At 39.0% G+C, this 17,217-nt stretch overlaps 1 protein-coding gene across 3 annotated transcripts in view; it reads left to right on the top strand.

Annotated features, from left to right (window-relative positions):
* UHRF1BP1L (UHRF1 binding protein 1 like) overlaps window positions 1-17,217 on the top strand; it is a 109,745-nt gene that overhangs the window by 61,015 nt on the left and 31,513 nt on the right. For 2 of the 3 annotated variants that reach the window (XM_010383568.2, XM_030939128.1), the window contains 2 exons: window positions 338-456; window positions 11,005-11,146. In XM_010383568.2, the coding sequence (XP_010381870.1) occupies window positions 338-456; window positions 11,005-11,146 (261 nt within the window). Of the gene's footprint in view, window positions 1-337; window positions 457-11,004; window positions 11,147-13,271; window positions 13,392-17,217 lie in introns of those variants that run through there. The other variant, XM_030939129.1, reaches the window with a different exon arrangement.

Raw genomic sequence — 17,217 nt, 5'->3', positions numbered from 1 at the left:
TATTCACTATTCACCCGTTGTCTTTCCCTGCCCTCCCCTCCCCCATACCCTGCCCTTTCTCCTTCTATGTAAATATCTCCTTTTTAACAAGAATCCCATTCCAAAGTTTTTGTAGAAGAGTAACTTAAATGTGACATGTGTGATTCTTCTTAAAAGAATAATAATCACAATAACTTACATCCTGTATTACTTTGTAATTTATAAAGTATGTCCACAAATATTATCTTGTTTGAGAAATTAGTATTCACATGAATTTCTAGTACCTGCCTTAATAATAAAAGAGTGACTTTTAAAAATAATTTTGCAACAAATTGAATGGTGTTTTTGTTTCCAACAGAGAAGGACTACCCTCTGAAAGGGACATGCAGAACACCTTCAGTATTATCTCAGCAATCAAAAGCTAAGCTAATGTCTAGTTCTGTTGTGGTTAGACTTGCAGATTTCAATATATACCAGGTATGTTTTCTTTTCCAGTTAAATCTTCTCATAAACACTTTAGTATCTCATCTTAGCAACTCAAATAAACTTTAAATAAATGCTATCATTTTATTTAAAACATCTTTACAAGGTTTATGAAATGGCCATATTAGATGGCATAGAAAATATCAGTTTATTAATTTTTGATCATATGGTTACTCAGAGTTAGCCAAACTAACTTTATAGGCACAGCCCTTAAGTTTGCCTAAATGCTTCCAACACAAAACAGCATGTTCTCATACAAAAACACATGGATGCATAGACCAATGAAACAGATTAGAGAACCTAGAAATAAAGCTGCACACCTACAAGCATCTGATCTTCGACAAAGTCGACAATAACAAGCATTGGGGAAATGATTTCCTATTTAATAATGTTGCTGGGATAACTGACTGGCCATACGCAGAAAACTGAAATTAGACCCTGTCCTTTCACCACGCACAAAAATTAACTCAAGATGAAATGAAAGACTTAAATGTAAAGCCCAGCACTACAGAAACCCTAGAGGACAACTGAGGAAATAGAATTCTAGACATTGGCCTTGACCAAGATCTCATGAGGAAGACTTCAAAAGTAATTGCAAGAAAAACAAAAACAGACAAGTGAGAGCTCATTAAAGAGTTTCTATACAGCAAAATAAACTATCAACAGAGTCGACAGACATCCTACAGAATGGGAGAAAATATTCACAAATTATTCATCTGACAAAGGTCTAATATCCAGAACCCATAAGGAAATTGAATCAACAAGCAAAAACCAAACACCATTAAAAAGTGGGCAAAGGATATGAACACACACTTCTGAAAAGAAGACATATGTGCAGCCAACAAGCATATGAAACAATGCTCAACATCACTAATCAACTGAGAAATGCAAATCAAAACCACAGTGAGATACCATCTCACATCACTCAGAATGACTTTTTAATAACTTAAAAAGTCACAAAAAATAGATGTTGGTGAGGTTGTGGAGAAAAGGGAATGGTTATTCACTCTTGGTGGGAAGGTAAAATAGTTCAGCTATTGTGGAAAGCAGTTTCAAGTTTTCTCAAAGAATTTAAAAAAGAGCTACCAATTGACCCAGCAATCACATTACTGGGTATATACCCAGAGGAATATAAATTTTTCTACCAAAGATATGTGCAGTTGTACGTTCATGGCAGCACTATTCACAATAGCAAAGACATAGAATCAACCTAGATGCCCATCCTCAGTGCAGTGGATAAAGAAACTGTGGTACATATACACCGCAGAATACTATGCAGCCATGAAAAGAATGCAGTCATGTTCTTTGTAGCAACATGGATGCAGCTGGAGGCCATTATCCCAAGTGAATTAATACAGGAAAAGAAAACCAAATATTGCATATCCTCACTTTTAAATGGGAGCTACACATTGAGTGCACATGGACACAAAGAGGGAAACAGTAGACATGGGGTCTTGAGGGTGGAGGGTCGGGGGAGGGTGAGGATTGAAAAACTACTTAGCGGGTACTATGCTGACTACTTGGGTTGTGAAATTATGTACACACCAAACCCCAGTGACACACAGTTTATCCATATAACACACTTGCACATGTACCCCAAGAACCTAAAGCAAAAATTGGAAGAACCAAAACAAAGGCTGCAGACACCAACTACAACTTGGGAGTTTCCAAAAACTACCCTCTGGTTCAATAATTCACTAGGAAGACTCACAGAACCACTGAAATATATTAAAGTCACATCCATTGTAGTCACATTATACAAATTAGAACCAGCCATAGGAAGAGAAGCGTAAGGCAGAGTCTTTTTTTCTCCTCTGTATTAGTCCATTTCATGCTTCTGATAAAGACATACCCAAGACTGGGCAATTTACAGAAGAAAGAGGTTTACTGGACATACAGTTCCACATGGCTGGGGAAGCCTCAAAATCATGGTAGAAGACAAGGAGGAGCACGTCACATCTTACATGGATGGCAGCAGGCAAAGAGAGAGCTTGTGCAGGGAAACTCCCATTTTTAAAACCATCAGATCTTGTGAGACTCATTCACTACCACAAGAACAGCGCAGGAAAGACCTATCCCCATAATTCAATCACCTCCCACCTGCTTCCTCTTACAACATGTTGGAGTAGTGGGAGTTACAATTCAAGGTGAAATTTGAGTGGGGACACAGCCAAACCATATCATTCTGCCCCGGCCCCTCCCAAACCTTATGTCCTCACATTTCTAAACCAATCATGCATTCTTAACTGTCCCCCAAAGTATTAACTCATTTCACCATTAACTCAGAAGTCCATAGTCCAGTGTCCCATCTGAGACAAGACAGGTCCCTTCTGCCTATGAGCCTATAAAATCAAAGCAATTTAGTTACTTCCTAGATACAGTGCGGGTACAAGGCATTGGGTAAATACAACCATTCCAAATGAGAGAAGTTGGCCAAAGCAAAGGGGCTACAGGACCCATGCAAGTCCAAAATCCAGCAGGACAGTCAAATCTGAAAACTCCAAAATGATTTCCTTTGACTCCATGTCTCACATGCATCTCATGCTGATTTTAAGAGGTGGGTTCCATGGTCTTGGGCAGTTCTGCCCCTGTGGCTTTGCAGGGTACACCCTTCTCCTTGGCTGCTCTCACGGGCTGGTATTGAGTGTCTGTTGGCACCTTTTCCAGGCAGGCTGTCAGTTGATCTACCCTTCTGGGGTCAGGAGGATGTTGGCCCTCTTCTCACAGCTCCACTAGGTGGTAGGTACCCCAGTAGGGACTTGGGCTTTGACCCCACATTTCCCTTCCACACTGCCCTAGCAGAGGTTCTCCATGAGGGCCCCACCCTTGTATCACACTTCTGCCTGGGCATCCAGGCATTTCCATACATCCACCAAAATCTAGGTTGAGGTTCCCAAACCGCAATTCTTGACTTCTGTGCACCAGCAGGCTCAGCACCATGTGGAAGCTGCCGAGGCTTGGGACTTGCACCCTCTGAAGCTATGGCCCAAGCTCTGTTTTGGCCCCTTTCAGCCATGGCTGGAGCAGCTGGGATGCAGGGCACCAAATCCCTAGGCTGCACACAGCACAGGGAGCCTGGGCCTGGCCCATGAAATCACTTTTTCCTTCTAGGCCTCTGGGTCTGTAATGGGAGGGGCTGCCATGAAGACCTCTGACATGCCCTGGAGACTTTTTCCCCATTGTCTTGGGGTTGACATTAGGTTCTTCTTATGCAAATTTTTGTAGCTGGCTTGAATTCTTCCTCAGAAAATGGGGTTTTCTTTTCTATACCATTGTCAGGCTGCAAATTTTTTGAACTTTTATACTCTCCTTCCCTTATAAAACTAAATGCCTTTAAGAGCACCCAAGTCACCCTTGAATGCGTTGCTGCTTAGAAATTTCTTCCACCAGATATCCTAAATCATCTCTCTCAAGTTCAGAGTTCCACAAATCTCTAGGGCAGGGGCAAAATGCTGCCAGTCTCTTTGCTAAAACATAACAAGAGTCACCTTGCTTCCAGTTCCAAACAAGTTCCTCATCTCCATCTGAGACCACCTCAGCCTGGACCTTACTGTTCATATCACTTTCAGCATTTTTGTCAAAGCCATTCAACAAGTCTCTAGGAAGTTCCAAACTTTCCCTTATTTTCCTGTCATCTTCTGACCCCTCCAAACTGTTCTAACCTCTGCCTGTTATCCAGTTCCAAAGTCACTTCCACATTCAGGTGTCTTTTCAGCAGTGCCTCACTCTACTAGTACCAATTTACTGTATTAGTCCGTTTTCACACTGCTGATAAAGACATACCCAAGACTGGGCAATTTATACAGGAAAAAAGTTTAATAGACTTACAGTTCCACATGGCTGGGGAAGTCTCACAACCATGGTGACAGAAAGCAAGGAGGAGCAAGTCATGTCTTATGTGGATGGCAGCAGGCAAAGAGAGAGCTTGTGCAGGGAAACTCCCATTTTTAAAACCATCAGATCTTGTGAGACTCATTCACTATCACAAGAACAGTGCAGGAAAGACTCGCCCCCATAATTGAGTCACCTCCCACCAGGTTCCTCACACAACATGTGGGAACTGTGGGAGTCACAGTCATGAGATTTGGGTGGGGACACAGCCAAACCATATCACCTCCACAGTACACTGATGTAATAAGACAGAGTCTTGGAGCACTTGAAATGTGAAACTTTTCCTCAGGACTTGTTAGCTTTCTAAGAATGTGGAACCCTATGCATAGATGTGTAAATATGTGGATGGATGGATATTTAACAATATGCATGAAGTATTGCTCATGAGGTTTTATTCAATCTCTAGGTGAATTAGTAATCAGATTACCCAAAGCTCCCACTCTGTAAATGCAACTGGGCTATCAAGTATGGCCAGCTCCACCCTGCATCGTTTTATTATAAACTATCAGCTGTGGTGTCAGGGGCTGTGTTAGGCTGTTCTTGTGTTGTTGTAAAGAAGTACCTGAAACTGGATAATTTATAAAGAAAAGAAGTTTAATTGACTTATGGTTCTGCAGGCTGTGTTGGAAGCATGATGTGGGCATCTGCTCAGCTTCTGGGGAGGAGGCCTCAGGGAACTTTTACACGTGGTGGAAGGTAAAGCAGGAGCAGGCACGTCACATGTGAAGAGCAGAAGCAAGACAGAGAGAGAGTGGCACAGGGAGGTGCCACATATTTTTAATCAACTAGACTTCATGCTAACTCACTATTGTGAGCACATCACCACGCCATGAGGTATCTGCCCCCAGGACTCAAACACCTCCCACCAGGCTCTACCTCTAATACTGGGGATTACAATTGAACGTGAGATTTAGAGGGGACAATATCCAAACTATCAGGGGCCCACCATAAGTAGGAAATTCCAATTCCTAGTTGCTTCCCAGGAACAGGATCAGAGGGATACCAATTTCGTTATTACACAATAGTCTCTGTGGAAGGATCTAAAATGCCTTTTTTGCTTTACAGAACTACAGTATACTGTATATACTGTGTTGGCTATACTGTGAATATAATTCTATAGCTGAGAACTCTGTCCTATTTATACTAACAATCTTACTCACCTTATAATCACCTAACATGGTCTAATTGAGATGTTTGAGACCAACACGATAAGAATATATGACCTATTCTTAACAAATAAAAGATTTCTAGATTTGTTTTATCATTTTTAAATTGTTCTGGTTTATTTTGATAAGTCTATGGCTTTGAGACTTAGTTTTATGTGAAAAGATTTTATTTAACTCAATTATTCCCCTCTGGGATTCGGCAATATCTGAAGATAGTTTTGTTTGTCACAACTGGACATGCTGCTGACCTCTAGTGAGTAAAGACCAGTGATGCTGCCAAATATCCTACAATGTGCTGATCAGTTCCCCACAATGAAGAATTATCTAACTTAAAATGTCAGAAGTGCCAATGTTTAGAAACTCTGATTTAACAGTTATTTTCTCATTGTGCAGTTACTATTTTCTTTACATTTGATATACAATCATGTGTTGCTTAACATCATAAACTGTGCTTAGATGGTATGTAGCCTACTTACACTCCTAGGCTATATAGCATATCCTATTCCTCCTAGTAGTCCCCTGTATATCATGTTACTGTATTGAATACTGTAGCAGTTGTAACGCAATGGTATTTGTATATTTAAACCTTACCAAACATAGAAAATATACAGTAAAGGCCAGGTGCGGTGCCTCACGCCTGTAATCCGAGCACTTTGGGAGGCCTAGGTGGGCGGATCATGAGGTCAGGAGATCGAGACCATCCTGGCTAATACGGTGGTGAAACCCCGTCTCTACTAAAAATACAAAAAATTAGCCGGGCGTGGTGGCGGGCGCCTGTAGTCTCAGCTACTCGGGAGGCTGAGGCAAGAGAATGGTGTGAATCCGGGAGGTGGAGCTTGCAGTGAGCCGAGATCGCGCCGCTGCACTCCAGCCTGGGTGACAGTGGGAGACTCTATCTCAAAAAAAAAAGATAATATACAGTAAAAATGCAGTATAAAAGCTCTGTTATAATCTTACAGGATCCGCATCTTATAAGTGGCCTGTCATTGGCAGAAATGTCATTATATGGTGCATGACCATATACTTCAGCTTTTTAAAAGACTGTAAATTTTAGGATTTAAATAAATTTATGTGGAAATGAGAAAGAGGAATCACTTATAATCCCACATGGTTGCAAGTGAAATATAGTAAGAAACCCCACATATGTATATACACAACCACGCTAAACACAAAACCAAATAAAAGTAAGTAGAAGAACATAAGATAGTATGTTTGTCCCAATTTGAATAGGTTTTTAACTACTAAAGGAAAAAAGAAGCTGTTGTTAAAATAAGTTGACACTTTGAATTGAAAAGAATTTGTTTCCATATATGCAGAGAAAAGCTTTTTAATTAGATACTATAAGGAACTGACTTGAATTTGTAAAGACTATACAAATTAAAATGATTGATTAATCAATTTGGGCACGTTGGCTCATGCCTGTAACCCTAGCCATTTGGGAGGCCAAAGTGGGCAGATCACCTGAAATCAGGAGTTAGAGACCAGCCTGGCCAACATAGCAAAACCCCCTCTCTAGTAAAAATACAAAAATTAGCTGGGAGTGATGGTGCACGCCTGTAGTCCCAGCTACTCAGGAGGCTGAGGCACTAGAATCGCTTCAATCCAGGAGGCAGAAGTTGCAGTGGGCTGAGATTGTGTCACTGCACTCCAGTCTGGATGACAGAGTGAGACTCGAATATCTCAAAAAAAAAAAAAAAAAAAAAATTGGTTAGGCAGTTTATATAAGTAAACCATTGAAAAATTATTCTACTTCATGTGAGACATATATACGTCTATTGAATGATGAATGGAAAAAAGAACATACATCCCTGGGTCTACTAAATTAATACAAATAAATGAAACTGATAAAACTTTGTTGGTTGAACTTTGTGATTTTTTTTTTTTTTTTTTTTTTTTTTAGGAGCAAAACTGCAAATTTATTTTTGGTCACCTAGCTTCAAGGAAGAAGGTGGATAGGGAGAGGTCTGTCGGCCTCCGGCAAAGGAGGCCGACAGAGTCCCCCGGTGGGGCTCTCGGGCGGAGTTCCTGATACAGTCCCGACATCCCGACAGGAGTGGGGCTGGGAAGTCTGCCGTGAATATTAATATATAAATTTTTGATGTAGTTAGCTGGTTTTGGGGGGTGAAAAAAATGTAACCATAACCTTAAAACTAATAGTTTTTTTAAAAAAATTTCAACTTTTATTGTAAACTCAGGGTACACATGCAGGTTTGTTATATTTTTATATTGCATGATGCTGAAGTTCAGGGTGTGATTGATCCCATCATCCAGGTGGTCAGCATAGTACCCAACAGGTAGGTTTTCAGCCCTTATTCCCCTTCCTCCCTTCCTCCCTTTGGGGTCCCACTGTCTGTTGTTTCCTTTTTTGTCTGCATGTGTACCCAACATTTAGCTCTCACTTATAAGTCAGAACATGCATTACTGCAGCCTCACCAGCATCTGTATTTTGACTTTTTAATAATAGCCATTCTGACTGATGTATCTGAGATGGTATCTCACTGTGGTTTTGATTTACATTTGTCTGATGATTAGTGATGATTGGTGTGTTGAGCATTGTTTCATATGCCTGTTTTTGTTTGTACATACGTCTTTTCAGAAGTGTGTGTTCATGTCCTTTGCCCACTTTTTAATGGTGTTTGGTTTTTGCTTGTTACTTTTGTTCAAGTTCCTTATAGATTCTGGATATTAGACCTTTGTCAGATGAATAATTTGTGAATATTTTCTCCCATTCTGTAGGATGTCTGTTGACTCTGTTGATAGTTTATTTTGCTGTATAGAAGCTCTCTAATGAGGTCTCACTTGACTATTTTTGTTTTTGTTGTGATCGCCATTGAGGTCTTAGCCATAAATTCTTTGCTAAAGCCTGTGTCCAGAATGGTATTTCCTAGCTTTTCTTCTAGGACTTTTATAGTTTGACCTCTTATATTGAAATATTTGACCCATCTTGAGTTAATTTTTGTATATAGTAGAAGGTGTAGGGGTCCAGTTTCATTCTTCTAAATATGAGTAGCCAGTCATCCCAGCACCATTCATTGAATAGGGTGTCCTTTCCCCATTGCTTATTATTGTCCAATTTATCAAAGATCAGATAGTTATAGGTGTGCATTTTTATTTCTGGGTTCTCTATTCTGTTCCATTGATCTGTGCCTCTGTTTTTGTATCAGTACCATGCCATTTTGGTTCCTTATAGTATAGTTAATGTAATGTCTCCAGGTTTGTTCTTTTTTCTTAGAGTTGCTTTGGCTATTCAGGCTCTTTTTCGGGTTCCATATGAATTTTTAAATATTTTAAAATTTTTTCTAATTTTGTGCAAAATGATGTTTGTGGTTTGATAGGAATGACATTGAATCTGTAGATTGTTTTCAGCAGTATGGTCTTTTTTTTTTTTTTTTTTTTTTTGGAAACAGAGTCTTCTTCTGTTGCCTAGGCTGGAATACAGTGGTGCGATCTCAGCTTACTACAATCTCCGTCTCCTGAGTTTAAGCGATTTTTATGCCTCAGCCTCCCGAGTAGCTGGCATTACAGGCATGTGCCACCATGCCCAGCTGATTTTGGTATTTTGGGTAGAGATGGAGTTTCGCCATGTTGGCAAGGCTGGTCTTGAACTCCTGGCCTCAAGTAATCTGCCAGCCTCAGCCTCTTACAGTGCTAGGATTACAGGTGTGAGCCATCATGCCTGGCCAGTTCTTGTAGAGATCTTTTACTTTTTGATTAGATGTATTCCTAGGATTTTTGTTGTTGTTGTTGTTGTTTGGCTTTCAGCTTGAATGTTATTGGTATGTGTAAATACTGCTGATTGTTTACATTGATTTTGTGTCCTGAAGCTTTATTGAAGTTGCTTATCAGTCCTGGGAGTCTTTTCATGGAGTTTAGCATTTTCTAGGTATAGAATCATATTGTCAGCAAAGAGAGATAATTTGACTTCTCTTTGTATTTGGATGCCTTTTCTTTCTTTCTCTTGCCTGATTGCTCTAGCTAGAACTTCCAGTACTATTCTGAATAGGGGTGGTGAGAGGGGGCATCCTTGTCTTGTTCCATTCCTTAAGGGAAATGCTTTCAGCTTTTGCCCCTTCAGAATGTTAGCAGTGAGCTTGTCATAGATTACTCTTACTGTTTTGAGATATGTTTCTTTGATTCATGGTTTGTTGAGGGTTTTTATTGTGAAGGGACGTTGGATTTTATCAAAAGCATTTTCTTTGCCTGTTGAGATAATCATATGGTTTTTGTTTTTTTGTTTGTGGTGAATCACATTTATTTATTTGTGTATAAAACATAGTCTTTTTGGAAAATGAATTTGAGCGATCAAACTATTTGACAGAAGTGTTTATAGCTATTATTTTTTAATTAATTTTTTATTGTGGTAAGGTATAACTGAATTTACAATAATAATTTTATACACACACACACACACACATTTAGGTATTTGCCATTGAAAGTAATGGCAAAACTGCAATTACTTTTGCACCAACCTAATGATATTGGCCAGGTGCAGTGGCTCACTCCTGTAATCCCAGCACTTTGGGAGGCTAAGGTGGGTGGATTGCTTGAGGTCAGGAGTTTGAGACCAGCCTGGCCAACGTGGCGAAACCCCATCTTTACAAAAAAAAAAAAAAAAAAAATCTATGTCTATATCTATATATTTTATAATAATTGGCGTTAAGTACATTCATGTTATGTAACCAGTACCATTATTTGTCTCCAGAATTTTTATTATCTCAAGCTGAAACTGTATATTACTCTATTATTTTTCATGGTAATGGAGAAATTATGGTAAATAATAATAATAATTATTATTATTATTTTTGAGATGGAGTCTCGCTCTGTCGCCCAGGTTGGAGTGCAGTGACCGGATCTCAGCTCACTGCAAGCTCCGCCTCCCGGGTTTACGCCATTCTCCTGCCTCAGCCTCCCTAGTAGCTGGGACTACAGGCGCCCGCCACCTCGCCCAGCTAGTTTTTTGTATTTTTTTAGTAGAGACTGGATTTCACCATGTAGGCCAGGATGGTCTCGATCTCCTGACCTCGTGATCCGCCCATCTCGGCCTCCCAAAGTGTTGGGATTACAGGCTTGAGCCACTGTGCCCAGCCAAGAATTATTTTAAACAGCGTACAGGGAAGCATTCTGGATTTGAGGACTTGGATCTATGTCCTGACTGCCATTTATTTATCTATATTATCTGATAGAATATCATTATCATTATTTTTCTCTCTTGTTTTAGGGTTCACAATAATAAGTTTATAAGGAATATTGTACAATGTTGATTTTGTGATTGATAAGGATCCAAAAAGATTATAGAGTTTTCTGAATAGTTGATGGGTGTTTAAAAATAATTCCATGTGAAGTTCAATATATAATAAAGTTTACACTGGAAATTAACCGTTAGCAAAATTTTGTAAGTAGTTTTAAAAGTACTGTCTGGGTTGCATAAATTATTTGGAAAGGTTTTTATTCAGTGTGATTTCAGTAAACTTATTTATCTTTTCAGGTCTCTACAGCAGAACAATGTCGTTCTTCCCCCAAAAGCATGATTTGCTGCAATAAAAAATCCCTATATCTTCCACAAGAAATGTCAGCTGTTTATATAGAATTCACAGAATATTACTATCCAGATGGAAAGGATTTTCCAAGTAAGAGAGTTTTTTATTATTTGTCCATTATTTGAGAAGGTGTTTTTTTTTTTTTTTTAATATTTTTGAGTTTTGTAAATATGAAAAAAATAAATAAAACTGTATTGTTCCTTATTTATTATATTATTCCTTTTTTGAGAGCATCTCACTATGTTGCCCAGGCTGGTCTCAAACTCCTGGGCTCAAGCCATACTCCTGCCTTGGCCTCCCAAAGTGTTGGGATTGCAGGTGTGAGCCACTATGCCCAGCTCCTGTTGTTCTTTATTCTTATTGTGTATAGTACATAAGTCTAGTCTAACAGTTTTAGATGTTGTTATTGTTTGTTCATGTATCCTTTTCCCTCCCTAGCTTGTAGAATCCTTGATGGCAGGAATCATGAGGTTTTTTCGTTTTATTTTTTTTTTTCCCCGATACAGAGTCTTGCTCTGTCGCTCAGGCTGGAGTGCAGTGGCATGATCTTGGCTCACTGCACTCTTGGCCTCCTGGGTTCAAGCAGTTCTCGTGCCTCAGCCTCCTGAGTAGCTGGGATTACAGACATGCAGCTCCAGGCCCAGCTAATTTCTTCTGTGTTTTTACTAGAGACAGAGTTTCACCATGTTGGCCAGGCTGGTCTTGAACTCCTGACCTCAAGTGATCTGTACACCTTGGACTCCCAAAGTGCTGGAATTACAGGCGTGAGCCACCATGTCCAGCACATCTGGTATTTATAATTCATTTTATTCCAGATATTCAACTTACTTTGTGCTTAATAGCTATTTGTTAAATTAAAGAATCAATGAAAGTTAGGTTATTTGTAGAATAAAGTCATTTGTAAAACTCCATTTATATTTCAGCTATATAACTTCATTTATATATTATTGAAAAAGTAACTGAAGTTGTCCTTTTAGCTGTAGATTTTTTTTTTTTGACTGTTTTAAAATGCCCACATGTATACTTTGGGCAACTTTTGGCATTTACAGTTTTCAGAAATACTGAATTACATGAGTTTTTATTTTTAGAAGCTTCTTTGGCTTTCTAACATTAAAATGATTGTACATTTTAGCTTCCTAACATTAAAATGATTGTACATTTGTATTCTTTGAATATTAAAACTCTCTGCTATTGTCTCAGTTCATCTAGGAATTCTTTTTTTTTTTTTTTTTTTTTTTGGAGACAGCGTCTTGCTCTGTTGCCCAGGCTGGAGTGCAGTGGCATGATCTCGGGTCACTGGAACCTCTGCCCTCCCGGGCCCAAATGATCCTTGTGCCTCAGGCTTCCAAGTAGCTGGGACTACATGTATGTGCCAACACTCCCAGCTAATTTTTGTGTTTTTGGTAGAGATAGGGTTTTGTCATTTTGGCTAGGCTGGTCTCTAACTCCTGGCCTCAAGTGGTCTGCCCACTGCAGCCTCCCAAAGTGCTGGGATTACAGATGTGAGCCGCTGCACCTGGCCCATCTCAGAATTCTTAAACTAAATATTGCCCTCTTTTATGTGATACCTTTTTCATTGTGTTAGGTGAAAATCATAGTTGAAAGTATTTAGATGAAATAGGTTTTGTTATCAGAGGCGTAACAAGTTTTCTGTCCTTTCTTTAAAAGTAGAACTCCCAAAATACTTAGACCTACTTGCCCATTTGTTGAATATTGATTTATATATATATATATATAATATATATATATTATATAATATATATATTATATATATTATTTTTTTTTTCTGAGACAGATTCTTGCTCTGTTGCCTATGCTGGAGTGCAGTGGTGCGATCTCAGCTCACTGCAACCTCCACCTACCGGGTTCAAGCAATTCTCCTGCCTCAGCCTCCTCAGTAGCTGGGACTACAGGCATGCACTACCACATCCGGCTGATTTTTGTAAATTTTTTTTTTAGTAGAGGCGAGATTTCTTTTCTCCTTGTTGGCCAAGCTGGTCTTGAGCTCTAGACCTCAAGTGATCTGACCTCCTTGGCTTCCAAAAGTACTGAGATTACAGGCACGAGCCACTGCACCCACCCTATTAATGTATGTTTTTAGTTTCAAAAGGAACTTCTGATCCTCATACCATAGATTTGGCCTTTGTTGCTAAATTAAAAGATGGCATCCTGGGAATTACAAAGATGTCTATCTATTTTATTGTTTTATTCCTAGTTTGGGTGAAAATTCTGGCATCAGCCAGGTGCAGTGGCTCATGCCTGTAATCCCAGCACTTTGGAAGGCTGAGGCAGGTGGATCACCTGAGGTGAGGAGTTCAAGATCAGCCTGACCAACGTGGTGAAACCCCGTCTACTAAAAATGCCAAATTAGCCGGGTATGGTGGCACATGCCTGTAATCTCAGCTACTTGGGAGGCTGAGGCAGGAAAATTGCTTGAACCAGGGAGGTGGAGGATGCGGTGAGCTGGGATCACGCCATTATACTCCAGGCTGGGCAACAAAAGCGAAACTCCGTCTCAAAAAATAAATAAATAAATAAATTTAAAAAAATTTAAAAACTTTCTGGCATCTAATCCTATCTTCATGTTTCAAGAATCTTTTGTGGGTTTTTGTTTATCTGTGTGTATTTCTCATTTGTTTCTCTCAGCTGCCTTCCTAAGCAGATGAGAAAACTCAGATAGGTGAAGGAAGACATCTGCTCAGCATCTTATAGAGAATAAAATGGCACAGTTGAAACTCAGGCATTGTCTTGTAAATCTAAATTCATTGTTTTTTCCCCACTGTATTATACTGCTCCCCTTTGCCCCTGTATTCACCACAGCCATTGTCTGTTATAATTTGCATTGCATAATCATAGTATATATAATTAGTATATATTTTTATATATATATATATACTATATATATATATAGTATATAATTTGCATTGCATAATCATAGTATTCCAGCCATGCCCCCATAATTGTTTTTCTTAAATAAAATATGTCATTGAACAAGTAATTTTTAAAAATTTTATTCTATGTTATTTTTATTTAAAACTTTTTGTTATTTCCATAGGTTATTGGGGAACAGGTGGTGTTTTGTTACATGAATAAGTTGTTTAGTGGTGATTTCTAAGATTTTGCTGTACCCATCACCGGAGCAGTATACCCTGTTTGTAGTCTTTTATCCCTCACCCCCTTCCCACCCTTTCCCCCAAGTCCTCAAAGTCCATTGTATCATTCTTATGCTTTTGCATCCTCATAGCTTAGCTTCCAGTTATAGGAAGAACATATGATGTTTGGTTTTTCATTCCTGAGTTACTCATTCCTGAGTAACTACTAAAAGTAGTTACTATTACTACTTAGGATAATAGTCTCCAGTCTCATCCAGGTTGCTGCAAATGCCATTAATTCATTCCTTTGTATGGCTGAGTAGTATTCTGTTATACACACACACACACACACACAAACACACCACAGTTTCTTTATCCACTCATTGATTGCTGGGCATTTGGGTTGGTTCCACGTTTTGTAATTGTGAATTTTGCTGCTATAAACGTGTGTGCAAGTATCTTTTTCATACAATGACTTCTTTTCCTCTGGGCAGATACCCAGTAGTGGGATTGCTGGATCAAATGGTAGTCTTATTTTAGTGCCTTTTTTTTTTTTTTTTTTTTGAGATGGAGTCTTACTCTGTCACCCAGGCTGGAGTGCAGCGGCGTGATCTGGGCTCACTGCAACCTCTACTTCCCGGGTTCAAGCAATTCTCCTCCCTCAGCCTCCTGAGTAGCACCACTGCACCCAGCTAATTTTTGTATTTTTAGAGATGGGATTTCACCGTGTTGGCCAGGCTGGTTTTGAACTCCTGACCTTGTGATCCTCCTGCCTTGGCCTCCTAAAGTGCTGGGATGACAGGCATGAGCCACCATGCTCTGCCTACTTTTAGCTCTTTAAGGAATCTCCACACTGTTTTCCATAGTGGTTGTACTAGTTTATATTCCCACCAGCAGCGTAGAAGTATTCTCTGTTCACCACATAGTAGATGTTCAGTGCATAGTAGATGTTCAGTGCCAACATCCACTATTTTTTGATTATGGCTTTTCTTGCAGTGAGAATGGTGGTATCACATCGTGGTTTTGATTTGAATTTCCCTGATCATTAGTGATGTTGAGCTTTTTTTTTTCCTGTTTGTTGGCCACTTATATATATTCTTTTGAGAACTATATACTCATTGTCTCAGCCATCAATCCCTTTTTGGTGGGATTGTTTGTTTTTTTCTTGTTGATTTGAGTTCATTGTAGCTTCTGGTTATTAGTCCTTTGTCAGATGTATATAGATCATGAAGAGTTTTTCCCACTTTGTGGGTTGTCTGTTTACTCTGCTGACTGTTCCTTTTGCTGTGCAAAGCTCTTTAATTAAGTCTCAGCAATTTATCTTTGTTTCTTATTACATTTCCTTTTAGGTTCTTGGTCATGAAATCCTTGTGTAAGCCAATGTGTATAAGAGTGTTTCCAATGTTGTCTTCTAGAATTTTTATAGTTTCAGGGCTTAGATTTAAGTCCTTAATCCATCTTGAGTTGATTTTTGTATAAAGTGAGAGATGAGGATCCAGTTTCATTCTCCCACATATGGCTAGCCAATTATCCCAGCACCATTTGTTGAAAAGTGTGACCTTTCCCCACTTTATGTTTTTATTTGCCTTGTTGAAGAACAGTTAGCTGTAAGTATTTGGGTTTACTTCTGGATTCTCTATTCTGTTCCATTGTTCTATGTGCCTATTTTTATACCAGTACCATGCTGTTCTGGTGACTGTGGCCTTATAGTATAGTTTGAAATCAGGTAATATGATGCCTCCAGTTTTGTTCTTTTTGCTTAGTCTTGCTTTGGCCATGTGGGCTCTCTTTTGGCCCCATATGAATTTTTGAATTCTGGCTGAAGAATGATGGTGGTATTTGGATGGGAATTGCATTGAATTTGTAGATTGCTTTTGGCAGTATGGCCATTTTCCCAATATTGATTCCACCCATCCATGAGGATGGGATGTGTTTCCATGTGTTTGTGTCATCCATGATTTCTTTCAGCAGTGTTTTGCAGTTTTCCTTGTAGAGGTCTTTCACCTCCTTGGTTAGGTGTATTCCTAACTATTTTTTTTTATTTTATTACTATTTTTTTTTCGCTATTGTAAAGGGGTTGAGTTCTTGATTTGATTCTCAGCTTAATCATTGTTGGTGTATGGAAGAGCTACTGATTTGTGTACATTAATTTTGTATCTGGAAACTTTGCTGAATTCTTTTATCAGTTCTAGGAACTTTCTGGAGGAGTCTTTAGTAGGGTTTTTTAGGTAAATAATCATATCATCAGCAAAGAGTGACAGTTTGACTTCCTCTTTACCTATTTGGATGCCCTTTATTTCCTTGTCTTGTCTGGTCTGCCCAGGACTTCTAGTACTGTGTTGAAGAGGAGTGGTGAGAGTTGGCATCCTTGTCTTGTTCCAGTTCTCAGAGGGAATGCTTTCAACTTTTCCCCATTTAGCATTACGCTGGCTGTGCGTTTGTCAGAGATGGCTTTTATTATATTGAGGTATGTCCCATGTATGCTGTTTTTACTGAGAGTTTTAATCATAAAGGGTTGCTGGATTTTGTTGAATGCTTTTTCTACATCTATAGAAATGATCATGTGATTTTTGTTAATACTGTTCATTTGGTGTATCACATTTATTGACTTGCGTATGTTAAACCATCTCTGGTATGCATCCCTGATATGAAACCCACTTGATCATGGTGGATTATCTTTTTGATATGTTGTTGGATTCGGTAAGCTAGTATTTTGTTAAGGATTTTAGCATCAGTGTTCATCAAGCATATTGGTCTGCTTTCTTTTTTGGTTATGCCCTTTCCTGGTTTTGGTATTAGGGCAATACTGGCTTCATAGAATGATTTAGGGAGGGTTCCCTCTTTCTCTATCTTTGTGGAATAGTGTCAATAGGATTGGTACCAATTCTTTGAATGTCTGGTAGAATTCTGCTGTGAATCCATCTGGTCCTGGACTTTTTTTTGTTGGTAATTTTTAAATTATTTCAGTTTGGCTGCTTGTTATTGGTCTGTTCAGACTATCTAATTCTCCCTGCTATAAGCTAGGAGGGTTGTATTTTTCCAGGAATTCTTCCTTCTCTTCTAGATTTT

Source organism: Rhinopithecus roxellana, chromosome 10, assembly GCF_007565055.1.
Source record: "Rhinopithecus roxellana isolate Shanxi Qingling chromosome 10, ASM756505v1, whole genome shotgun sequence".
NCBI lineage: Eukaryota > Metazoa > Chordata > Mammalia > Primates > Cercopithecidae > Rhinopithecus > Rhinopithecus roxellana.
This window is presented reverse-complemented; position numbering and strand designations above follow the sequence as displayed.